General features: G+C 40.1%; 2 protein-coding genes across 4 annotated transcripts; one reads left to right on the top strand and one right to left on the bottom strand.

Moving 5' to 3' along the window:
* The first annotated feature begins 666 nt into the window (after positions 1 to 666).
* LOC148736403 (melatonin receptor type 1B-B-like) lies at positions 667 to 15,272 on the top strand. Of its 3 annotated transcripts, XM_088754812.1 has the most exons (3): positions 5,640 to 6,370; positions 13,835 to 14,110; positions 14,229 to 14,382. In XM_088754812.1, exons 1-3 carry the CDS (start codon positions 6,244 to 6,246, stop codon positions 14,243 to 14,245), a joined length of 420 nt encoding a protein of 139 aa, XP_088610938.1. In that variant the 5' UTR covers positions 5,640 to 6,243; the 3' UTR covers positions 14,246 to 14,382. The 3 variants fall into 3 exon arrangements, with proteins under 3 accessions (XP_088610937.1, XP_088610938.1, XP_088610936.1); XM_088754811.1 differs by lacking the exon at positions 5,640 to 6,370 and adding an exon at positions 667 to 783 and having other exon boundaries at positions 13,835 to 15,272; XM_088754810.1 differs by having other exon boundaries at positions 6,132 to 6,370; positions 13,835 to 15,272.
* Positions 15,273 to 25,690: 10,418 nt separating this feature from the next.
* LOC148736402 (uncharacterized) lies at positions 25,691 to 26,122 on the bottom strand. The gene has a single exon (XM_088753065.1). It carries the CDS (start codon positions 26,120 to 26,122, stop codon positions 25,691 to 25,693), a length of 432 nt encoding a protein of 143 aa, XP_088609191.1.
* Between the last annotated feature and the right edge of the window lie 285 nt (positions 26,123 to 26,407).

Below are 26,407 nucleotides of genomic sequence, written 5' to 3'. Positions count from 1 at the left end.
CCACCGATATTCTGTGCAGCGGTGACAGTTGATGCTGTTACAAAACAATTCAGTCCTTTCTGTCAATTTTTCTCTATCATATATCGCAGAAAGAACGATTTTCCACTGCCGGCTTTTCCAGATACAAAAACACTATAGCTCTCCTCAATAATTCTTTCCACTTTCCGCTGATTTTTGGTACAGACCTCACTGCGTTCCGTCTGTACTGGCTACCTCGGTCAAGATTCTCCCATACAGACCTCCCGCTCGGTTAATAAGAACTAAGTAAAACACCTCAGTCTATATAATAACCTTTATTTTTCATTCTGACCAGCTGAATGTACACAACTTCAGTGTTTTCCTTGCTAATTGATATTTCTTTCAAGGAGTGTAGGGTTACGCAGAGTACTATACTATTCATTCAGTCATGATTTTTAAAACGAAAAAAAATTAATCTTTACACAAGACAAGGAAATGTTGATATCATAACGTGCTGCCTTACCCAAGAACATTTTTTGAACAAGGACGCTATTTTAGAAGTCATGTCGTTGCTTCTATTTATTTTGTTTTTGAGCTTTAGCTAAGGTCTTGGACTAATTATATTTCACAAATAAAAACAAATGTAAGTTAGAAATTGATCCGTGACACTTAATGACACCATTGTCAAACCACACTTGCATACATTCCGTTTACATGGTTACCCTGTGTTTGCTACAAAGAAAAATGTTGTTCCACTTAAGTGTTCGTGATGATGAACGGGGAAAAAAAGCAACTCTTGAAAAAACATAAAAATCCTCAAAAAAGGTAAGTTTTTAAGCTTTTTAATACCTCTCCTTTCAAGTATTGGGCGGTGTCCAAGGAAAGTTGCCAGCTGCTACAATTTACACCGGGCGATAGGCCAGATATGTAACTAATGAAAACTGCTGGTGAAAGTCGCAAGCAAACAAGAAAGTTGAAATTTTCTGAGGTTATTTTTCGGTAAATTACGTAGCATTTCAAAAACGGCAAACTGATATACACTTCAGCAGAATAAAAAGATATCTTTTTTCTTGAAATCAAAGTCAAGTAGACAGATTCTGGAGTCTTGCAGTAGTTTAGACTTTCAGTCTCGCGGTTGGGTGTATTGCAGATAGATGTCGCCGCGAGGAAATTAAAAATACATAAAAGAGTCGATCTTTGGGCATAGACATAGAAAGGCCTTTCCTGCTCTGAAATCACACAGCAAAATTAAGAGAAATTGCGGAATGGCGAAACTATACTTTGCTCTAAAAGGTAACTTAGTTTGGACGAGAAAAACGATTTTGCCGCAGCAAATACCATTTTAGGGAAATTCTGTGGAATTAAGGTTAGTTACAAATATTTCACTAGTGATTCGTGTTTCCTTTTTCGAATCCGTTTTTTAAGGCTAACAAATACAAACTCGACAGGTGAAGACTGGTAAAATTGAAAGAAAACAGTTCGAACCTCGTAAGGAAGTTTAACCGCCTTCGAACTATTTTACGTCACTAAGTTAGCGCTTTCGTTAGGTCTAATTAGAATGATAATTAGAGAATGCTTAAAAGTGCTAATATTTGGCAAAATATATTTAGGATACAAGGTTAGATCTCGGGCAGCACGCAATCGTCACAAACTCCTCGCGTAAGAAAGACTTTCAGGAAAACTCGAAATACCTATCCAATTCAACGCTAGCAGTTTCTTGACGTTAGTGAAATGGAAGCTTTAGAGGTTTCGTTTTCATTACCGGCAACTTTTGGTGAAGCTCCGACTATTAATTTACAGACAAGTTCAGCTTCTCATTCGTGACTCTATCCATCACCATAGTGAGATCAAAATTTTTCTTCAAATATTTCTATTTAGGGAAACTCAGGAAGCGAAATAATCTTCTTTGTCTTCTTTGTAATAGAGTAGTGGAACTTCACCCATTGATTCTTTTAACAATTGCTCTCGCCATCTTTGCGGAAGTTATTAATCAACAGACCGCACTTCCCATCGGTTTACCAGCGAAATAACTCGCCTCCTGCTCTTAATTTACTACTTTCGAGTGTTCTTCCAGCATCTAGAGTGCGTTATTATGTTGGTAAGCAGAAAGAAAGTGCGGTTTATTCCTTTCAATTTTGTATGGGTTACCGATGCAATAAACGATAGGTTTTTGATCAGTGATATAATATTTCGTTTATCTTAGAAAGCCCAATAACACAACGATCTGAAAAATATTGAAATGAAAAGTGATAGATGAACGAACGTATTGAGGCCACCAGGAAAAAACAATCATCCATAAGTAGTTACGTGTTTCAGACTTACTGCAGTCAGTTTCTGTCACTATGTGCAAAATAAGAGTTAAAAAGGGCGTCGATTCTGTAAGCGTTGGGAAAGAAAGAGTACAATTATTCAGCGCACGCTTTTCGGAACGCTTTGTTTGATTCTAAGTTTTACAGATGGAAATTAGAGAGAACCTCTATGAAAACTGTTTAAAGTAGGGAAGGATATCGATACGATGAATATGCAATAAAGAAATTTCTTTAAACTTTATTTATAACTTTATTTTACTTATTTCTTAGTGTTTTGGAAACTGACTAGGAAAGCCTTTATTTATGTATGCGTCTTTCTATTCACGCTGAATTCAGGGTGGACTGACAACAAGAAAGAGATTCCAAAAATAGAATGTCTTATCTCGACTCTTTCTTTTATGATGCACTAATTAAACGAGGAAAAAATATGATGACCGTTACGTGTCAAATAAAACGTGTCTTTCATTAATTTAATTTAGTCCATTTTCACTGCATTAACTTTTGCAGTGGAGTCGAACTAGAAAGGAACATAGGAACCACTCGTATTTTACTTGCCCTTGTTAAAATGTTTAGAATACATCTTTCTACGCCCAAACGATAATGATTGCTAGCATTAAACTAATGGTATAAAGAAATCAACGCCATCCGTAACAGGAAAAAAAGAGTTAACTGAATCGGCGCCTACAGCGGATATATTCGATCCAAACTTGAGAAGTGAAATATGAAAATGTACAGGCCTGATTTTTTTCAGGTTTGATTTTCGCTGTTGCATAAATAGTGCTCTCTACTGCGAGGATCGTACATCATACGTATCTAATACCGCAGTTCAAATATATGAACTTCATATATTCATTGTTTCTGATTTATCATCACGGATTTATTACGAATCAACTTAACGGCCTGCTCCCAGTTGGCTTCTTAGCTCAATTGGTAGAGCGCTGCACTAGTATCGCAGAGGTCAGTGGTTCGAATCCCGTACAGGCCTGATTTTTTTCAGGTCTGATTTTCGCTATTGCATAAATAGCGCTCTCTACTGCGAGGATCGTGCATCATACGTATCTACTACCGCAGTGCAAATATATGAACTTCATATAGTCATTGTAACCAAAATGTATTATTGTTACGACAGACAGATGTTAATAACAATAATAATGATAATGGTAATATTAATGGAGATGATGATGATTATAATCATGATAACAAAAGAGAAAAACAGGAAAAAGAGAAAAGTGTTCGCGTCACTCTCGTCTTGGAGCAGATAAGATAGAGAGATTTAGCAAGAGGACGGGAACGTAGGACGGGAACGTCAGTTGACAACGGCGCACGCAGCAAAAGCACCGGTAAGAAACTGGGTCGAGAACGTCGCCCTGTTGTGTTTCAGAAGTGATTTAGCAGTCGTTGCAACGAGACGTCAGCGCAATATCTCTTCTTCAATAGCCTGAACTCGGATTTTCAAAGATCGCCAACACAAATTTTCGCTTTTACAAACAGCTTTAAGGACACCGAAACTCTCCTAAATTCAAACCACCTATTGAACACCAACCCAATGTGGTTTATAAAATACCCTGTGCCGATTGTGACCGGGTGTTATGTAGGTGAAACCTGCCGTTGCTTTGAAACCTGCAAGAAAGAACACATTAGGAATGTAAAGACATGTGCTAATGGGTCAAATATTGCGAAACTTGTGTGGTCATTTGATCATCGCATTGATTTCAATCATTCTCGAGTTATCGACAAAGGCTCTTTTCGTATTAGAACAACTCTGGAGGCTTGGCACACCTCTGCTATCAAGAATGCGGACAATAACTCTAAGCTGATCCCTAATCAGTATAGCATCATGACAGGAGGGAACACACGCGCACTGTAAGTACCTCCTGTTGTCCCATAGAAAGCCTTAGAAAAGTTTTCTAAGGCTTTGAATGGGACAACGGGAGGCACTTACAGTACACGCGTTTTCTGTCCTGTCATGTTTTTAAACAATAGCCACCCTTTCCACATTTTTACTTTGTTCTCATTATGACGTTTATCTCGCTTTTGGTATATATTTTACTAATTTACATTTCATGTTTTATCTGTGGAAGGCTGTAGATCGACAGTCGAAAGCTTATGTTTTCTGAAACTTTTGGGCAAAGAAGACGTCGATTAAAAAATTCATTTAAATTTATTGTCAGAATTTCGTAAATGTCTGGATGTGTTTGCTGTCTCTTGCGGCGCCACACCTCAACTTCCGCATCACATGTGTGAGTGGGGTTCAGTTTCAAATTTAAACTTCGATAATTTGCCGTCAGTGGCTTCATTCCCGGAGAGCGTAAATTTTGGCAATTTCACGTTGTTGTTTGGCAGAAGACGGCTAAAAAATGTACAAAGTTTTAAAATACACGTGCTAAGCTATTATTCTGCCAATTAGGTCTTTTGTTTAGCCACGTTTTCGCTGCCGTTGCCGTTGCCGTCGTGGTTTACCGTAACCTTCCTATTATAGCCTGAGGATCAGGCTCTCTAGCGGTTTTCGGAAGGGGGGGAGGGGAGGGGAGGGGAGGGGAGAGGGGAAAGGGGAAAGGAGAGCCTTTCCCTTCTCCCCTCCTCCCCTCCCCTCCCTCCCTTCCTAAAACCCCTAGAGAGCCTGATTCTCAGGCTATTCCTATTAGGGACCTTAAGACGGCCCTCGGTCTTTTTTGTACGGACCTCGCTGCGCTCGGTCCGTACTGTCAAGACCTCGGGCCGATATTCTCCCAGTACGGCCCTCGCGCTTGGTTAATAAGATACATGTATTGTATTATGGGGATATGAAGCTCGCGAGGAGCGTAATAGGATCAAGAAGCACTCACACGCATATTCAATTTGGGCACCTGAATTTGTTAGCTATATTATGCGTAGTGTTTAAAATAATTAATCAAGGCTCTATAATCATGTAACTTTTTCCACGTGGAATTAACACTTCTAATACAAGTAATTGCTGAAAATTTTTAGTCCAAGTTGCGTTTAGAAATGATGCGTTTTGAGCGGTTGAGTTATTATCTTCAGCCCAGCCAGGAATACACAATACAACAATACACAAGTCAAACTAAACAATACCCATTACTGAAACTCATTCGCCTGTAAAATTATTCTTAATTGTCGCGAATTTTAAAATTGCTTCGTGCATCATTTGTCTAACCTTCGCATGGCAGACTAAGTTATGTCATGATGGTGTGCGTCGACCAGTAAACTGTTCGCGATCGGGAGCTTTGCTCTATTCACATTATGAAATTAACAGTGTTCTCCAAACCGTTAGTGCTGCGATTTTTATCATTTGTTTTTTTATTAATTGACATAGCTATTTCATGTTTGATAACTCAGTAACCTAGTGAAAATAAATGAATCAAAATGAAATTCAAGGCTATTAGAATAGCTTTTAGTCTTTATGGTGTTGTATCCGTTGAATTTGTTTTTACACGTTTCATTAAAATTACGTGATCAATTCAAATTTTTATGTAACTCCAACGGATTCAACACAACAAGCTGATGATAGCATGAGTCATGCCAAGACAGGTGTTTAAAAAAATTATTATCGTGAGGTTGAAATTCATATTGAACGTATTGTTTCAAAATGTCCATTCAATCAGTTGTTTTCTTATTCTACGATCTGATCCGCGCTCAGTACCTAAGTTACGGTCCTTAATCCATTCGTGATCCTGTCCGTGATCCGGTCCGAGTTGTGTCGACGCCAAAACAGATGTTTTCTTATAGCAGGATCATCGTAAGTGAACATTTTTAAGTTTGTGTATATTAATGAAGAGATAAAGAACAAAAGAGATCATAAGATAAAGCGGTGTCATCGAAAGGTAATGATTAAAACACAGGATAGGTTTATAATTAATTTACACTTAACTCAAAACTGTCTAGAAAGGAAAAATTGTGGAACTAAACTATTTTTAGTTAAGACTCACTTAATGCTATACCAGATGGTTGCAAGCCCACACTCTTCCAACACATCTTTATGCAAAATACTCTTCACATTCGTCCTGCTTATTGTTCTTGTCATCACGGATCAAGTTTTATATTTAGTGACTCTCAAATTTGCTTTAAAAGAATCGATCTACTGGTTGTGGGACAAACTGAGAAAGGTAATTGTAGTGTCTAAAAATGAAGAAGTATGCCACAAAAGGCAGCCACGAAGGCGAACAACAACAGTACACACAGTACACGTTTCTTTAATAATCTTCCCGCGCTCACACTTTCCCGGATGTATACTTTTACATAAACAACCGCTGTCCTAGTATACTACATTCCCTCTCTTTCTTCGCTTAGATGGTTGACCTCGAAAGACAGAAACATTACAAACTTCCACTTTGTTTAGACACCGTAAAAGTTCAATTCGATTCCAAATGTTCAAGACAAAAATCACGCTAAACATAAACATAGCCTTGGCCGTTCAGCTTATAAAACAACGTTTCAATGTCACTCATGTAATAACAACGAACAGTAATATGAAAATGCCAATGTCACTAGTTTTAGTACAGAACGTAGTCACTCAGAGCCTTTGGACGGCTCGTAATTCTGCCGGATCTTCTCACATGCTGCTCAGCTGTAGGTACAGTAGAAGGTACATCTTCTGGTGGTGATTCAGCCATTGGTACTTGATCCTCTGCCACAGGTGGCGTCTCAAATGACTTAGGTTCAGCCCGTGGTTTAGCGTCCTGTTGTGGCGTTTCCTGTTCTTCTAGATCTGGCATATTAAAGGACTTAATATGCTGAAGGCTGCGTTTGTACTGGACACCTTGAGGCGATCGCAACACCACCTGGTCCCCATAACGAGATATCACCTGATATGGTTCCTTCTCATAGCAAGGTGACAGCTTATTTTCTTTCTTCTTCTCAAGCAGAACACTGTCTCCTTCTTTCACATTTCGATCTCTGGCATGGAACTTCTTGTCCACATAGTCCTTGTTAAACTGCTTTCTCTGATTGTCCCGATCACGAACGGCTTGGTCGCTCACTTCTACCTCCTCCTCTTCAACATTGACTAGCTCAGGCATTTTAGTTGTCAGCTTTCTCCTAAACAATAACTCGGCGGGACTCTTTCCTGTGGTTGAATGTGGCGTGGACCTGTATGCCAAAAGGAACCTGTTTAGCTCCTCCCTCCAGTTCTTTCCTTCTGCATGGGCTGCTCTCATGGACTTCAGAAGCGACCTGTTTTGCCTCTCTACCTCACCGTTAGCTCTTGGCCATAGAGGTGTTGTGTAATGGTGATCAATCCCCATTTCATTCAGGTAATCTTCTACTTCTTTAGATACAAGATTTGAGCCATTGTCGGTACGCAGACCTTTAGGCAACCCATGTCTTGCAAATTGGGCATTCAAGCAATGAATGATGGTTTTGCTGGAAGTTGTTCGGATAACATCAACCTCTATCCACCGGCTGTAATAATCAACGAGAACTAACAAATGTTCCCCTGAAGGTAACGGACCCATTAGATCCACAGCTACTTCTTCCCATGGTTGGTTGGGTAACGGTGTTGACTTCAATGGTGGGGGTGGAACGTTCTTTGTAACCATCTGGCACCCGTAACACTCTGCACATCTTTTCTCGGCATCACGATCCATAGCAGGCCACCAGACTTTTGTTCTAAGTCTCTCCTTTGTCTTTGTGACTCCTTGGTGCCCCTCGTGTGCCAAACTAACGACTCTCTTGCGAAGTGCTTGGGGTATAACAATTCTTGTCCCCCGGAGAATTACATGGCCAATAAAAGTCAACTCATTGCGCACTGGCAAATACTGCTTTGGGGCATTGTCCCATTTCCCTTCGATGAGACAATTCCTGAGTGCTTGCAACTCAGAGTCTTGTGCTGAGACTTGTTCAATCTCTTTGATTCTCAATGCAGCAGGGACAGCATGTAGAGCTATCGCGCGTACATATCCATCATCTTCCGCGGAATTGTCTGAAGCAGGTATCTTCGTCAGTCGGGAAAGGGCATCTGCGATGTTTTTTCTTGAAGGCACATAGCAAACTTGATAGTTGTACGGTTGTAAACGCAGAACCCAGCGCTCTATTCTGGCTGAAGGTTTAGACTTCCTTGAATAGATGACTTTAAGTGCTTCATGGTCTGTCACCAGATCAAACTGTGGAAGCCCGTACAAGTAGAGGTGGAAGCGTTCACAAGCCCAGACTAAGGCTAGTGCTTCCTTTTCTGTCTGACTATAACGACGCTCCACTTGACTCAAACTACGACTAGCATAACAGATGGCACGGCTTTCCCCATTCTTTTCTTGCACCAGCACGGCGCCAAGTCCAACAGGACTTGCATCAGCAATAACACGGGTGGGTGTGTCCTTATCGAAGTAAGCTAGGACTGGTGCACTTGCAACTTGACTCTTCAATCTCTGAAACGATTGCTCCTGCTCCTTACCCCAAACGAACGGTTCCCCTTTTCTTGCAAGTTTTCTGAGGGGATCAGCAGTGGTAGCAAAATCGGGTATAAACCTGGCACTGAATCCAACGAGCCCCAAGAAGCTACGGACTTCTGAGGGTGTCTGAGGCTGACTTGCCTCTGCAACTGCTCTGACTTTTTCCTCCGTTGGGCCGATGCCATGCTTACTCAGCAAAAGACCCATGAATACCACTTTAGTCATTCGGAAAGTGCATTTTTCAGCATTCAAAGTCAGCCGCTTCTCACTAAGACGTTGCAACACACTGTGTAAGTTCTTATCATGTTCTTCAGTGTCTCGACCATGAACGATAAGATCATCTGCAATGTTTGACACCCCTTGTAGACCTGCCATTGACTGGGTGATGATATGCTGGTACTTCTCTGGTGCGGCATTTACACCGAAACTCAAACGTTTGTAGCGGAATATACCATCATGGGTGGTAAAAGCAGTGATATCCCTTGAATCAGGATCCAGCTCAATTTGGTGAAAACCCCACCTTAAATCTAACTTCGAGAAAACACCACTCCCATTAAGACTTTCAAGGACTTCATCTATGGTTGGTATGGGCAATCTTTCCCGAATAATGGCCTCGTTGGCTCTCCGCATGTCGACACACAACCTTATGTCTCCGGACGGTTTAGGAGCAACAACGACTGGGCTTACCCACACCGTCGGCCCCTCGACTTTCTCAATTATGTCCTTTTCAAGGAGTTCGTTAACCTTGGCAGTTACTTTGTCCTTTACAGAAAAAGGTACTCGTCGCACTTTTTGAACGACTGGAGTTACACTGGGGTCAATGTGTAGCTTCAACTGATAATCTTTAAGCTTTCCAATTCCTTGGAATACACTGGGGTATTTTGCTTTGAGTCCTCCCACGAAGGTACCATCAACAGTGTTACAGTCTCCTGTCCCAAGAGTTCCCGAGAGATCCACACGAAGGATTCCAAGATCTGTGGCGGACGAATATCCCAGCAAACAACGCCCGGATTCAACAACAATGAAATCTGCCACAACCTTTGCTTTGGGTACGGAAACTTCTGTCTGAAACTGGCCCTCAATTTTAAGTTCTCGACCCCCATAAGCATACAATCTCTTCAGACAAGGTTTTAATTCAATCTTGAGCCCCTGATACTTAAGTTCCTGCAGTGTATCTTTACTAATGAGGTTACTTGCAGAACCTGAATCAATCAACACATCTCTGCTGATTCCACCAATCTTCACTGAGATAACGGGTTCAGAGGAATTTGACATAGCACATGTCTGTTCTTCTATAGTAAAAGCAAAACTGTCATCCTCACCTGACTCGTTACAATGACCCTCAACATGATTTGCCTGTCTCCCCTTACCATGACGCTGCTGTCTGCCTCCCCGTTGTTGGGTGTTACCTTGTTTTCCAGGCTTCGAGTTCCTTCCCCCTTTGCAACAGCTTGCATAATGACCATATTTACCACACTTGCTGCACTTGCGACCTCGGGCTGGACAATTTGTACTTTGAGCAAAATGACCTTCTTTACCACAGTTGAAACAAACGCTTTTCCCTTTGTCTCCACGCCCAGGACGTTCTTCAACTGCATGAGTACCTGCTCCAGGTTCTTGGCTTGGCATGACCATTTGACTTGCCTGCTCGTGTGAGGCTTCCCACTTTCGAACTTTATCCATTGCTGCTTGCAGAGTAATATTAACGATTTCCAATAGCTTCTTCTTTAGCTCAACATTAGGCAACTTTTCAATCAATTGATCCCGTAAATTTTCTTCCAAAGTTGGACCAAAACTACAATGACGAGCTTGTTTACGTAAACGAACCATGAACTTATCGGCGGTCTCTCCCTTTGTCGGCGTAAGTTGACGAAAGACATGACGCTCGTACGGTACATTGTCCTCGGCTCGAAAATGAGCATCCAACTTTCGCAGACACACCACATACTCATTATCCTCGTTAGCATTCAGTGGTCCAGGATCTGGAATATCTTCGTAAATATCTTGTACTTCCATACCTGCTAAATGAAGTAACTGAGCTGTTTTCCGAGAAGGATTCGTAATTCCCTTGCCATCGATGTAATACTGATACGATCGTTTCCACTGTCGCCATCGTTCCGCGACCTGAGAGGAAGACCCTGTTAAATCTAGAGGCGGAAGCGCCCTTTCTACTGAATTCGACATCCTCGTCGCCAATTTGTAGTGTCTAAAAATGAAGAAGTATGCCACAAAAGGCAGCCACGAAGGCGAACAACAACAGTACACACAGTACACGTTTCTTTAATAATCTTCCCGCGCTCACACTTTCCCGGATGTATACTTTTACATAAACAACCGCTGTCCTAGTATACTACAGTAATAATTATTGTTTCTTTTAATTTTTTGTTCCGGTATCGTTCTGATCACTGAAACGTGCTTCATCCTTGTTTAATTCAGTTGTTAAATTTTTGATGATGTGCTGTGTATAATTAATCTTCGCTGGTGATCATCATCTATTTTATTTCGATTCTGAGTTGTTCACAGACATTTCCTAACGAGGTACGATGAAGTAGAACATTTTCAACCACGAAACCGAGGCGACCCAAGCGGCATATTGTATTTTAGCCCGACGCATGTGGCATATTTCAGTTTTTAGCTTGCATTAATTCTTATAAACCTGTTTATAACCCTCGAATTCATTTTACATACATTCTACACATTTAACTCTAGTTATGGTACTTTTAGGTTCGAGGGCCACTAGTTCATCAATTGAATTATTGTCATATGTTACCCTTCTTTAATAAAGTTGTTATTATTATTATTATTATTATTATTATTATTATGATCATTATTATTATTATTATTATATCGCAGAGAATTCAACTGAATGCTACATTCTACTCAAGCAACACAGGGCGAAAACCGTAACCTGTGACCCTTGGGGTAAAAAATAAATGTACATTAACTATTCCTTAAAAGCTTTTCTTTGTGTTTGCGGTCCTCCTTCTAACAGGAACTCAAACTGCCACCTAGAAGGTCCGGGCAATATTCAACGTGCCCGAGAGCACTGCCCTCTGCATTTTTCGCAGTACGTCTGTGCTTCTGCCTCCCACCAGCTCGCGCATTATGACATCCAGCTCCTGTGACCACCCCCCGAGGGCATTCATTATGATGTTTTATTACTTCACCTCGTAGCCTGGGAACTGCTAGTCTCCTTCGCAGCCGTTGTTTGGGCTCGTCACGCAACGCTCCCTCCCCCACCAACCGGCTGCTTTAACCCGAACCACATTCCTTTACCTTTGTTTAGATTTCACGGTGACTGTACGTGATAATGCGCGTTTGCAACAATCTCACGTCACCTTTGGTTTCACGATAAAACCAATTAAATTTCAATGACGTAAGTTCCCCGCGTAAATTCATCGGCGCTTTCTAGTTGCTAGTCATCTCAAAAATTTCCCAAGGATGTAACTCCGAAGAAATTGGAAAAAAGTAGTTAAAAATGCTTTATTTTGTTCCTCGATTTCACTCACAAAGGATAAAATTGACATTTTCGATAAAAGTTCATTGATGTTGCTGAACTAATTCGTTCTTCGCTCACTGTTGACGTGCATCGCTACGCGGAGAACAGAAAATTGTACGTTTGTTTGTAGAGAAAAATGCTACCAGCTTTTGATAAAGTTTAAAAAGGTACCGGATAAACTGAAAGAAATCAAGAAAGAAATAGAAGAGGTCTTCAATACACGAGAAAAACCTAGGGCAAAGAGACTGCGCTGCGAACGGACGAGGAGAATAATGTCGGTGAACAAGATCTCTTTGACAGTACTGTGAACACGATAACACATATATGATCATACATTTCCACGACTACAGTTCACCATTAAATTACCGTCTGTTATGACTAAGAATATATTTCTATACATAAATCGCAAGATTTCGAACGCAAAACATGAAGTAAAATTAAACTTACGTCTATTACATCTGCTTTGGAAATGCCCTCGAGAAAGTGAAAAAACATGCCTATTATTTACCACTCCACTTAATTGTAAAAGGAAAATAACTAAACTTAAATAATATAAGACGAAGCTAAAATGGCACGTTAAGAGAAGTAAGGAATTGGTTCTTGACATACCACTGTCTTATAACATGTGCTTCATCGATAGCCACAGCACATAACATCGCACGGTATACATCATTTCCTAGTATCGATCGCCAACGATCATTCTTAAGCCACGCTTCTGGTGAGCCGAAAACTAACGAATATTTTCCATACTCGATACTAGGGCGGTCAATCGATATCTCTGCTTGGGAACTAATGTTACCGCGCTGACTCCAATACTTTGCAGGTAATTGACTTGATCCTCCCTAAGACTTACGAGCGGAGAAACAATTAATAACAACGATATGCCCAGCAAGATTGTTGATGTGATCTCACACGAGGAGAAGAGCCTGATAAATCAACGATTTTCCAAACCCTGTAGGCAGGTTTACCAATACATCTTTTTTTACCAAAAGAATTTTCTCAATTGCCAGCTTCTGGGGATCATTTAAACTAGGAATTTTGAATTTGGAAGCGATCGAAAGAAAAGCTTCTTCGAGAGTTGCCATTTTCTCTGCTCAATGAGCCGCTGATAGAACACGAGTTTTGATTGGACAACTAATCTTGGTGGGACTTACTCAGAATTATATGAGCGAAATCGTGATTGGCTAAAACCAGGGAAATGAATGTGGCTCGGGTTTAAGCAGCCGGTTGGTGGGGGAGGGATCGTTGCGTGACGAGCCCAAACAACGGCTGCGAAGGAGACTAGGGAACTGCTGCCTTAGTTCCCAGCGAAGGGTCCGTACATAAGTGTCTTCTCTTCATCCTTTCTTGTCCGATTATTATTATCATTATTATTATTATTATTATTATTATTATTATTATTTTCCATTGTTGCGCTCTCCCTTTCCGTTTAACAATGATTCTTTTAAAACTAATTCTGCTAACATGAGGCATTATTTAGTGTCATACCAATTTATCTTCTAAATCTGGTCTAGGAATAGTTTCGATAAACTTTAGATTATAATACAACCTTTGCTGTATAAGCACTTCTGGTAAAATTTTAACGAGTACCTTGCCTCTATATGCTTTATTTGTTATTAATTGTTTATTCATATATTAATTGAACGACCAATTTTTTAATATCAGCCATTATCTTTTTTTGGCAGAAAAGATGTCAAACTTAGAGCTACCAAGACGAAGCTTAGCTAATATCATAGCTGAGGGAAGCATATGCATTGCGTTGAGCGTTATAAGTATCATTGGTAACAGTCTGGTTTGTATAGCAGCATCCAGAAACCCAAAATTACGATCAACTGCCAACCTTTATATCATTGCCATAGCATTCAGCGATTTGCTGGTTGCAACAGTAGATATGCCGTTAGCTTCTGCAACGCTGTTCATTGGAGGATGGGTCCTTGGTGACGTCGTTTGCCACATTCAAGGTTTTGTTGATTTGTTCGCCTTTTACATCACCCCAGCAACACTCGGTTTGACATCGTTTAGCCGTTATTTGAAAATTGTAAAAACGAATCATTACACAAAGATTTTTTCTACCCACAGATCAAAGATATGGCTGAGTTGCTTATGGCTTTCTTTTGCAATTTACTTGATCATTATTCAAGTGACAAATTGGATAAGAATTGAATTCGTCCAAAGCTACGCAGTGTGTGCCTTTACTTTCTCAACTAGTGGAAGTCAGATCGTTCATTTTTGTGTCACTGTGGGACTCCTTTTTATTTTACCGTTGTGTATCGGTATTTTCAGTTATTATAAGATATATCTCAAAACCCACGAGCATCAACAGAATGTAGTCTCATCGCTACGGAACAGGTCTGAAATTAGTGCAGTAAACAACACTGTAAAAGAAATAAACATTAGTCGAGTGTTAATGTTCGTGGCTGCGGGATTTCTGTGTTGCTGGGTACCATCATGGGCACTAGTCCTCTGGTTTCGTTTTTCCCCTGAAACCAGCTCAAGAACTATCGCCATGCTAGTAACGTTTTGCTTTTTTGTGAGTTCTTCAATCAATCCCTTTATTTACGCTTTCACAAATGGTGAGTTCCGAAGGGAATTTCGTAGGTTGCTCTGTTGCCGCCATGAAAGGAAAATAATTGTGCCCAAAAAAGCTCCTACGGTTAATGACAACGATGTTGAGGAACTGGGAGAACGAATATGAGAATTTACATCATAGGTAAAAACATACAAAGACGTTTCCGTAGAAAAATATAATTAAAAAAGTAATAATAAAAATTCTTCGGGATTTCAATTTTGCTTAGGCTTGGACCAACTTTAATCAAATAAATTATAACTTAAGTAAGGAACCCAGTGAAAAAATTTCGTAGAAGACAGCTTTAAAAATGTCAAATAATTAAACCTTCGAGGTTTAAAGTTACAAGTATGGTTACCACAAGATAATCTTATATTCACTCCCTGACAACAATTACATTAAAAAATCCTAAAACTTAGATAATCGGGAAATTGCTTTTATTTTTATCTCGTCATGGAGCAATAGCTTAGACCAGCCCTCAGAGGGTCCCTTAGACGTAAGGGGGGCTTCCTAGTTGAATGAACATTAACACAGCCTAAATAAAATATTAACTCACCGATCTGGCTACTTTGTTTGGTTTCTTTCAAGGAATTCATGAACGGCATCCGTAGAGTTATGGACAGGGGCTTGGGATGGTTGGAAAATTTGAAATATTATGGAAAGTCAGATCAGTTCGCTCCACGCAAAGTATCGCGACCCCCACACCCAATATAGTGTTTTTAGATGTAACCCATATCACTACGAAAACTCCTACTTCTACGATAACCCATCCTGCTGAGAAAATTTGGTACCGTACGACCACAAAACCATTCGAACATCCTCACAAGATGTTACTTCTAGCATACAAGGCCAATATGACACTTTGATCAGCAAAGCCACTATAAGCACAGTGTCACCAGAGGGCAGAATGTCTGGACATTATTAATTATTCGTGAATACTGGGGCGGGAGATTTGAATGCAATTGCGCCTTGAAAAGTCCAGAATAAGAGAAGAAAGGTCCTAAATTAGCGCAGCAGCTTGATAAAACTCGCTTTCCAAATTTTCAGAGGCAATAAGTGAGAAACCCATGAACGGGCTTTTGAAGAAGAACGATTTATATTTGATTTAAGGTTAAAAAGAGGAAGTTTTTAGAAGTAGAAGGACTATTCCTGAGTCTTTGTAAATGACGTAAAAATGGACATTTCTAGTATGAAGGCCGATTTCAAGAGCGATTTTTTAAAAACTCGAAACGGCTTCCAAAAACTCAAGAGCGGTAAATGGAAGATGGACCTTTCCTGAAGAAAGCTACAATTTGATTGGAAGAGCGAAAAGCAACGTCTCACCTAACTAGTTCGAAAGAGACAGGCGGAGAACAATGATAAAATAAAACCACTAGTTATTTTTTTTTTCATGCTGAGTGAGCTTGATCTAAGATTCCGCTATTGAAAGAGGATTGAGACTGCCATGATAAATTAGTATTAGGAATAGCAGTGTTCGAATAGCTTTTACATTAATATAACATACCAATGAGAGGTCAGTCTTTACCAAATTTTGTGTTTAAATGTCTTTTTTCCCGTCTTTGGCAAATAACAGCTAGAAAATTTACGTGGCTCAACATTCTGCTATTAGCTACCTCTGGCGTCGCCGCTTACAATAGTTTACACATGTACGCTAAAACATTGAAGCCTGCGTTCATTGAAATAGTCAGGAACAAGGAAAGCCTAGCTTACATCTGCTAAACACTTTGAATTCAAAGGGTCTTGACACATTCGGAAGCTTCAAACCTAGGGCAAGTTTTATGTCTTGTTCATACCTCTTCGTTCACGTATTGATTCAGGTCCAATGGCAAGTTAAGTATGAAATAAGACAGCCCAGTGCAAAATTATACAGCAAATAAATAATGCTGACGAAAACTCACGACTAGTATGCAGAAAAATGTTATTTTCTTGAGTCAATTTGCAAATATATGGATGTATTTAGATACGACCGTTAAGTAAAAAAAATTTCAGTTTTGCTACGCGAGGAAAACCGAAGTGAGCTCCCCGAAGATCGCGTGCTGTCAGAAACTTTGAATATTGAGGAAACGTGATTCCGTTCTCTCCGAGCAGTTTCCCAAGATTTCTTTCCTCTTACGCACATTTCGCTTCAGTCTTTTAGTTGTTTTCAAAATGGCCATTGTCAAGGCGATTTGGGAAATCCAACTACAATACTAGAATCTTGTATTGCTCCCAAAGAGGTATTAAATTTACACCTTGTGTTTTGAGTATTTTGATATGTTATAAGGAAGGGCAAAGAACGAGATATTTGGTTGAACACGAGAAGAAAAATTCCATGTCTTCAAGCAAACATGTATTATTTTGTTTGCCGTATAAACACCATAGCTATAGGCCTTTTTCAAGAGAAAAGTCGACTTTATGAACGAGAGAAGCTAATAGAGTGACACGAAAAGCGAGTGACTTGTCAGCAGCTGATCCACGATAAAAGATCATTCTAATTTTACATCTTCCCGCACGGCTGGAAATCCGTGATATCATGTTGATATCGTGACGTGCAACCTTACCTAGGGACATTTTCATAACAAAGGACGCTATTCGAGACGGCATGTTGCTGCTTCTACATGTTTTGTCTAAGCTTGATCGTGAGCTTAAATCTTAAACTAATCTTATCTTTTGAGATCTCCCTTACCTGGGGACATTTTAATGACAAATAACGCTATTTAAGACAGTATGTTGCCGCTTCTTTTCATGATTTTGTAGAAGCATCAGCTGTGTATCCTCAAACTTGAATAAAATCTGTTTAGGAAGAAAAATTTATTTCAAGAGAAGCTTTTCTTTACATTGTCACCCTGATGGGGATAAAGAAAATTATTGTTTCGCCCTGCGTGTTCGGTGCAAAAGGCAATTGGACAAAAATATAAACATCCTTGATAAAGGTAAGTTTAATGCTTTTGTAATACCTTCCTGTTCAAGTCTTAGACGGTATTCGAACCCAAAGCCTCCATCTGCTACAAGTTAGTTGGGACGATATAGGCCAAATATGCAATGAATGAATGAATGAATGAATGAAAAACTTTATTTAAGTGTCTATATTTTTAGTTATAAGCTAATGGAGGACACTAAAAAATTTAAAAGTCAACTACATTTACATATGTAGATGATAGTTATTTACAGTAGATAATTAAAAAGATTATAAAGTTATTTAGTTAAGTTTTAAATTTCAACGAGAGTTGAAAGGTCGACTTTTCTTATGTTCTTCTTGAACGAATTTAGAGTTTCTATCATTCTTAGGTGTCTTGGTAACTTCGACCAGATGAGAGGTCCCATATATTTAATAGAATTCCTACCAAATCTTACAGTTTCGAATCTTGGCAGTTCGAAGTCACTGCTCCGTAAATTATATTGAGTGTTCTTTATATTAAATAAGTCAGAAATATTCTCAGGTACGAGACTGTGCTTAACTTTAAACATCAAAATGAGTGGCAATGTCTTGTAGGCGCCGATTGTTCAACGTCGGTAGTTTGGCGCGACTTAGCAGTTCTTGATAGGACGCTGATCTAGTTTTGTACACCGCCCTAAGTGCCCGCTCCTGAATCCGCTCAAGCTTTTTCCGATCCGATGCACTACAAAAGTGCCATACTAGATGACAGTAGGTTAGATGGGGCAGAACTAAAGACCTGTAAAGTGATAATTTAGCATTACAGGGTATCAAATTGCGTAGCCGCGCTAGGACCCCTACTTTATGACTGGCCTTAGAGCATAGATCACTGATATGACTAGTAAAACTCAATTTTTCATCGATTTGAACTCCTAAAAGCCGTATTTCCCCCATTCTCTTAATAGTATGACCATCAACAGTAAAATTTTCATTATCGTTGTCTTTGTCAACATTTCTCGGGTTGATCGTTAATAGCTAGAACTTTTCTGGGTTGGTTGAGAGATAGTTGTTCTTGTACCAGGATAGAGCTTTCTCTACATGTATCTTGATACTTTGCGCGACAACGTCGTGCTTCTTCCCCGTGACATACATCTGATGGTCGTCGGCATACAAGCTCAAAGTAGCATTATTTATATGAAATGACATATCATTTTGGAACGAATTCCACAGAAGGGGGCCAAAGGACGAGCCTTGCGGGCAGCCAAGCACCATCCTTTTCCAGTCACTTGTCACTCCTTTTATTTTCACTCTATTGAGCCTATTGTCAAAGTATGATCTAAGAAGGTAGAGAGAATTTTGTCCAATGCCATAGGTCTCGAGTTTCTTTACAATTAGAGAATGGCTAAGAGAGTCAAAGGCTTTACTCAAGTCAATAGACAGTATGTACACCAGTTCCTTTCTGTCAACAGCTGATTTCCAGTCTTCCATGAGTCTAAGTAGAGTGGTCTGACAGCTATGATGTCTTCTATAAGCTGTCATTCTCTGATAGAGAGTTGGATCATAGTGCCCGGTGATTTGCTTACTGAGCATATGCTCAAATGTCTTATTTACGGTAACAAGGGACGTGATGGGACGATAGTTCTTTGCCAGTTGTCTGTCACCTTTTTTAAACACTGGCTTCCACTCTCCCATTTTCCACGCACAAGGCCATCGCCCCAGCTCGATACAGCTGTTGTAGAGAGTCATTAGCGATTGGGGCAATTCCACAGGCCACGTTCTTAAGGAGTTTAGGCGGTGCTCCGGGGTCCCACCCGCGGGACTTATTGAGGTTGATATTTTCAAGCGCCTTTTGCACTTGATCCTTGCTGACGCGATTGAACTCGAAGTGCGTTCCTTGGTATGCTTCTCTTAGAGCTTTAACGCTGCCAAGGTTGTCATGGTTCTCTTCTGTGATGCAAATAGCACTGTCTCCTACAATGCTAACAGCAGCTGTGGTGAAATAGTTCACTAATTGCTCAGCTACCTCGCATTGATCTTTTACAATGATGCCCTCTTCTGTTTTTAAACTGATTAAGGTGGACTCCTTAGTTTTGCTATTAATAAATGGCCTAAAGGCGTTGTAAAACTCCTTTCGCTTGGATTTCAGCTCCTCTGAAACGGCTGATGATGGAAAATCGATGAAGAAAGTAAGCAAATTGTAATTTTGTGATGTTGTTTGAGAAGTACGAGGTATTTCGATTACGTACGTTAGATATACCTCTGGCAGAATGCCCTGAAAAGCAAACATCAGTTTGGACAAGGAAAACACGAACTGCGAGGTCAGAGTATTAGTCTGCTATTGCGATAGTGAAATAACGTGCGCGAGAAGTCGGCAGATTTCGATTAGAGTTAGGTGTTTTCTCCAAGTTACTTTCAGAAATTTCACTCATGTTTCTCTTTATGTAAACCTAATTCTTATCTCTGAAAAAAAAAAACCTGAATTCCCCGCATTATGACTGGTGAAGACCAGTGAAATATTAATTCGAGCCTGGTAAGGGAGTTTAACCACTTTTGAGCTATTTTGGTGACCTATAATTCGACATTCCTCTGTGACCTGAATTGTTTTCATTGCATCTGCCTAAATTAGCTAGAGCTTTTGCTAGGTCTAATCGATAAGACTTCACATCAAATTTTAAGCCTGCTAGTACTTGGCAAAAACTTTTGGATGCAAACTTAAATCGTGGACAGTAAATAGAATTGTCACACACATCTCGAGTAAAATAGACTTCAGGAAAACTCAAAATACCTATCTCATTCACGACTATGCATTTCCCGTTGACATAAACGATAGGTTTCATTTCTCAGTCATTTTATTAAATGAAATAATTGTCATTGGGTACACGAATGCATTCAGGCCACAAGGGAAGAACGATTATCCAGCTGTTGAAATCACTATTGATATCACTGGAGTGTTGAAATAAGGCTGAGTTGGTGGATAGAAGAATGCATTCAGGCAGCACTAGCCAAAATAAAAACTCATAATTCAGTGGCTTATTCTTTCAGACTATCAATGGATAGAGCGCTGGACTGTTGTGCGGGAAGTCGAGGGTTCAAGCCCCGGCCGGACCAACACTCAAGGTCTTAAAATAATTGAGAAGAATATGCTACCTTCCTATAATATCAAGAAATGGTTAGATATTCTAGTCTTCTCGGATAGGGACGAATAAATGGAGGTCCCGTCTCCTACAGGGTTAGGAGTAGGAGACATTAATTTCCAACGCACGAGATTACTGTGTGATGGATGTCCTCCCCTGGGGGTGGGATGGGTGGGATTTAATGGGTGGACTAATCGCATGGATCGCATATGTTCCGTTCTAGTCTTACCCTACTGCAATGATGCAGTGAAAATGGATTAGAAAGATTAGAAAACTTATTGCAACCAGCTTTCTTTACATCCTGTTACTCTATACGAAAACAGAATAAAAAATCAAGGTATCCATTTTTTCCAGAAAGACAAGTATTCAGCACATTACTTACAATTTTCTCATTGAACGGCTTTGTGACGCCTTGTTCTATTCTTAGTATCACCACTGGAAAATTATGAAGGCCTCATACAGAAATCTGTTCGAGGTAAGGTGAGATAAGACAGCAATTTGTACACGAGTTTTGCTTTCAGTTTTAATTGTTTTAACGCATAAGTATTTTCGAAACTGATTAAGAAGACCTCCTTTATCCTTGTGTACATCTGGTCACGCTAAAAAATTAAGGTTGAGTTTCAGAAATAAATATTTTAACATGATATGTAACCAATCGGCAGTGGTTTAATGTGGTCACAGGCATCCCAAGCTCACGTCTCGAGCAAAATTGAAGGATCATTTCATGAAAGCGTCACGCATTGTGTGCCTCGGTGTTAAATTACGCCAGCAACCGTTGAGAATTTTGAATGCGTTATAAGGAATAGTATGGGGAACAAAATATGGTCCATTTAAAACACTAAATATTCCGAAATATGAACATTTTACACGTTTGATTAATAAAACTTACTCATTCCTTGTGTGTCCGTTGTGTTCTTTGGCGATCTCCGTCGTTTTGGGGTTGCTTTGTCATCACAGTCTTTCCTGTTATCAGACGACCATATTTTGTTCCCCATACTATTCCTTATAACGTATTCAAATTCTCAATGGTTGCTCGCGAAACTTGACACCACGTCACACAACGCGTGACGCTTTCATGAAATAATCCTTCGTTTTTGCAAGAGACGTGAGCTTGGGACGCCTGTGGTGTGGTCTGTACTCTTATCGACAACGATATTGGTCATCTCAAGGGGCGCCGAGTAATTCCGCAATGATTGCAACGATTGCAAAAGAAGACAATAAACTCTTGAAAGAATCAACGGAAAAAGTGAGCGAATCTTAGGGTTTGGAAATACACCTGCATGGAAGCACCTGCAGAAACTCATGAACTCAAAACAAACACATAACACCTGCATTTTATTAACCAACAATGAAAAACAGAAAGACGAGATTCCCATGCGAGACAAACATCATTTTTGGAGAGAGATTAGCCAATGGAAGTGCGTAGCCATTTTAAGAGTTAACATCATGATAGTTAAAGTAAAACAATAAAGCCTGTGTATTTTTCTTGAGACTTAAGCGTTAATAAATAACAACAGCAATAAAATGATGCCGACACAATGTGATTGTAGCCTCCCTTAAATCTTCGTACTTCTTCAACCGTAATAAGCCTCCCTTTGACTTTGCTAAATGTGCAAATCGTGGGTACATGGAGGTCTGTTGTCGCACGAAACAGGACAAACAAACTAAAGGAAAAAGCGATAGCAGACGTAGAGGGAAATATATAAGAAAACGAGACGGTGTATGGAAGATAAGCAACCAGCCTGAACAGAGTAAAGTGGCAGGTCGCAACGTAAGCGAAGACGACGGATACTATGTCTTCAGTGCTTCAGACGGTGAGTCAAACACTTTACCTCTTATGATCGAAAGTGAGCCTGTCAACGTCATCATAGACTCAGGTGCTACCTAATGTCTGAGCAAGTGTTTGATAAATTGTCCAAAGGAAAACTAGAGTTCTTGAAGACTGACAGGAAAGTTTATGCTTATGCATCTAAGGAGCCCTTAAATCTTAGTGGAAAATGCATATTGAACATTTGTGTACCTGATACAGAAACGTCGCACAAGACTGAGTCCTTTGTGATGCCAGGCACTGCAGACACTTTGCTAGGTAGAAGTTCCTCTGAAGAGCTAGGTGTCCTTAAAGTAGGTGTAAATGCTTGTAAGTCCAGAAACACCGCTGGGTGTTACCTGAAGGACCTCGTTTGGTCCAAGCTTCCACTGAGAGTTTCTTTTATTATACCTCCAATTACATCTGTCTTTGTTCTTGATAGTCTTCGTGATCTACGTACTGAAAAAGCCGCAGGCTTAGATGGACTTAATGGATATTTTTGGAAATTATTGGCTCCTTCTATTGAGTCTTCTCTAACAATAATTTTTAATCTTAGCCTCTCATCCGGTTCTTTTTCTGATTTTTGGAAAAACGCCTCTATTTAAAGACGGTTGTCTATTTGACCGCTCTAACTATCGACCCATTTCTGTTCTTGCTATTCTCTGTAAGATTCTTGAACGCCATGTCCACATTTCATTTTATAACTTTCTTACTGAAAATGACCTGCTCTCTGATTCCCAGTTTGGCTTCAGAAAGTCTCGCTCCTGCGAGCTTGCTGTTACTGATCTTATCATTCGCCTCCTCAACAATATGGACACCGGAGTCCTAAATGGGCTCTTGCTAGTCGATCTTAAAAAGGTGTTTGACCTCGTAAATCAAAGCATTCTTCTTTCAAAATTTCAAATCTATGGCTCTTCATCCTCCACTGTTCAGTGGTTTGCTTCTTATCTCTCTGACCGTTTTCAATGTACTAACTTTAAGGGTACACTATCTGACCCTCTGCCTGTATCTATCGGTGTTCCACAAGGAAGTATTTTTGGTCCTCTTTTCTTTCTATCATTCATCAATGACCTTCCTTTATTTCTCCCACAGGACACTACTCTTAGTATGTTTGCTGATGATACTTCAATAACTCAATCTAGTTCTACTAACCATGAGTTAAATGCTCGTCTTAATCGTGACGCTTCTGGCGTGTTTGCATAGGCTAATTTAAACGGCATGGCCCTCAACACGTCTAAAACTAAATTTATCTTGATTACGACTCAACAGAAATTTCATCGTCTAAATGAACATTCTATTAAAGTCATGATTAACGGGAACTTAATTGAACAAGTTCAGCATGCTAAACTACTTGGTGTTACTCTTGATTGCCATCTTACATGGGAGAAACACATCGATAATATATGTTCAATTGTAAACAGTACATTGTCTCTTTTGAGAAGGATCAAACCGTTTTTTAGTCATCACTGTGCTCTACGTTTTTTTAATTCCTGTATTCATAACCACCTTATCTATTGTTCGAGTGCATGGGGCAATAGTTCGAGTTATATATTGTCTCGTCTTATTCGTCTTCAAAAACGTGCAGCTAGATTGCTCCTTGATGCCGACTTCACTCAATCATCTGTAAGCTTATTTTCCAAACTCAAATGGCTTCCTATTTTCGACCTTATAAAACTAAGGAAACTTGTACTCTTATTTACTATCCTTAATAATCCTGATGCTCCTTTTTTTCTCAAACGTAAATTCAATTTCTTGTCTTCCGTTCGTTCAACCGGTTTGCGCACCAGAGCTTCCGCTTTTAATCTTTAAGTTCCCTACCCGCGGTCTAATTCTGGAAAGCGCACATTTGCTTACTCTGCTGCCACCCTTTTCAATTGCCTTGACAATGATCTTAAGCAAATAGCTTGTGTATCTCCTTCCCCTATTATTTTTTCATCTAGATTAAATAATTTTTAGCATAAACCTCTGATATTATTCCTTATTAAGTTTGTTAGTAATGTTTCTCATCTTGAAGAATTCATGTGTTATGAGTGTCGTTTTTCTCTTTACTGTAACTGTATTAAAAGGTAATTAGCTTTTATCATCTTAGATCTATGTTAAACTAAATATTTGTATAGTTTTTTAGTTTCTCTTGTAGTAAGTCGTATATTGCTGTTTAGGCATTGTTTTATATGTGTATTTTGTATTGTTGTGAAGACCGTAAGTTAGATAACTCATTGGGTTAAGTACATCACCTTCGCTAAATAAAGAATATTGTATTGTATTGTATTGTACTGTAAAGTGTCACCCCAATCGCCCAGGCCATGCAAAGAATTCCGTTCAGCAGAAAACAAAAAGTAGTTGACAAATTAGAGGACCTTGAAGCACTTGATGTAAGGGAGAAAGTTAATGGACCTACAAGTTGGATTAGTCCTCTTGTTGCGGTGAAAAAACCAAATGGTGACGTGCGCATACGTTTCGACATGAGGCAGGCCAATCGAGCAATACTGAGAGAGAAACACCCTGTGCCTACTATTGAAGAGACTCTGCAACAAATGTCATGGGCAAAAGTATTCTCCAAGTTATATTTGAAAGTGGCTTTTCATCAAATAGAACTTGCTCCAGAGTCAGGAGATATTACAACCTTTGCAAGACCTAATGGTCTTTACTGCTATAAGTGACTCTTATTTGGTGTAAATATGGCCACTGAGAAATTTCAACACATCATCTGGCAGATCCTTAAAGATTGCCCTGGAACACACAATCTAGTAGTAGTAGGCAGTCATCGGACCATGTCCATGACTAGCGCAGTTGCGACAAACACTTTCTCTCGTGTCTAAAAAGCCCAATTCTAGAACGGCAGACACGGCCGCATCCACTGCACACGAAGACACATGCCACTGGAACACACGTTGCGTTGTTCATTGCTGCTTTTCTCTTAGCTCTTCTATCATCGGCTTCAGCTTTCTGCCTTTCCTCTCCCGCCTGGAGTGCCAGACTGCACACAGACCTCCAATCACTCCGATCGGCAGCATGTAGCTCCCAGTTATCTGTTGGCAGGCCAGTGGCGAGCATATCTCTCTTGCATACGTCCTTGAAACGCAGCTTAGGTCTGCCAACAGGCCTCGAACCGGATTCCAACTCGCCATACAGCAGATCCTTAGGGATTCGCCCATCCTCCATCCAGTACACATGACCGAGTCACCTCAATCTGCGCTGTTTTATCAGGGTGAACATCGAGGTGATATTGGCTCTTGCAAGTACCTCATTGTTAGAGACCTTATCTGTCCATGAGATGGAGAGGATGCGACGAAGGCATCTCATATGGAAGATGTTTAAACACTTCTCCTGACTAGCGTAGGTATTCCAAGACTCGCTACCAAACAATAAGGTGCTCACGATGCGGGCACGATACACAGCAACTTTAGTTTGGGTAGTTAGCTTCTTGTTCTCCCAGACACGGGCAGACAGCTTAGCCATGTTGGTTGCAGCCTTGCCAATTCTCTTTCCAATCTCCACTTCAAGGCAGTTGTTGTTTGAGGTGATAGAGCCGAGATAGGTAAACTGTGTGACGGCTTCCAAGGTGTAATCTTTGATCATTACGGCGGGTGTGGCTGCATTGTCCTGGTACATGACTCACGTCTTCTTTAGGCTGATTGTAAGTCTGAAGGCCTCACATGCGTCAGAAAACTGATTGAGGAGGAGTTGTAGTTTTTCAGCTCTGTGAGCAACGAGGGCAACATCATCGGCAAAGAGAAGGTCACGAATGGCTACCTTACGCACTTTGGTCTTGGCTCTAAGGCGTGCAGGGTTGAAGAGTTTACCATCAGAACGAGATCGTATCAGGATACCTTCTTCAGAGGACTTGAAAGCATGATTCAGTAAAACTGAAAAGAAGATGTTGATGAGAGTTGGGGC

The sequence above is a fragment of the Stylophora pistillata genome, chromosome 3 (assembly GCF_964205215.1).
Source record: "Stylophora pistillata chromosome 3, jaStyPist1.2, whole genome shotgun sequence".
NCBI classification, from domain to species: Eukaryota; Metazoa; Cnidaria; class Anthozoa; order Scleractinia; family Pocilloporidae; genus Stylophora; species Stylophora pistillata.
Note: the sequence above shows the minus strand (reverse complement) of the source record. Positions and strands in the feature narration are given on the sequence as shown.

What these genes read in the sequence shown, in the direction of transcription:
- LOC148736402 (XM_088753065.1), bottom strand. Translation starts at nt 26,122, where the DNA reads ATGTACCAGGACAATGCAGCCACACCCGCCGTAATGATCAAAGATTAC.
- LOC148736403 (XM_088754810.1), top strand. Translation starts at nt 6,244, where the DNA reads ATGCAAAATACTCTTCACATTCGTCCTGCTTATTGTTCTTGTCATCAC. An exon ending in TGTGGGACAAACTGAGAAAG is followed by an intron (nt 6,371 to 13,834) that starts GTAATTGTAGTG and finishes TTTTTTTGGCAG; the next exon opens with AAAAGATGTCAAACTTAGAG.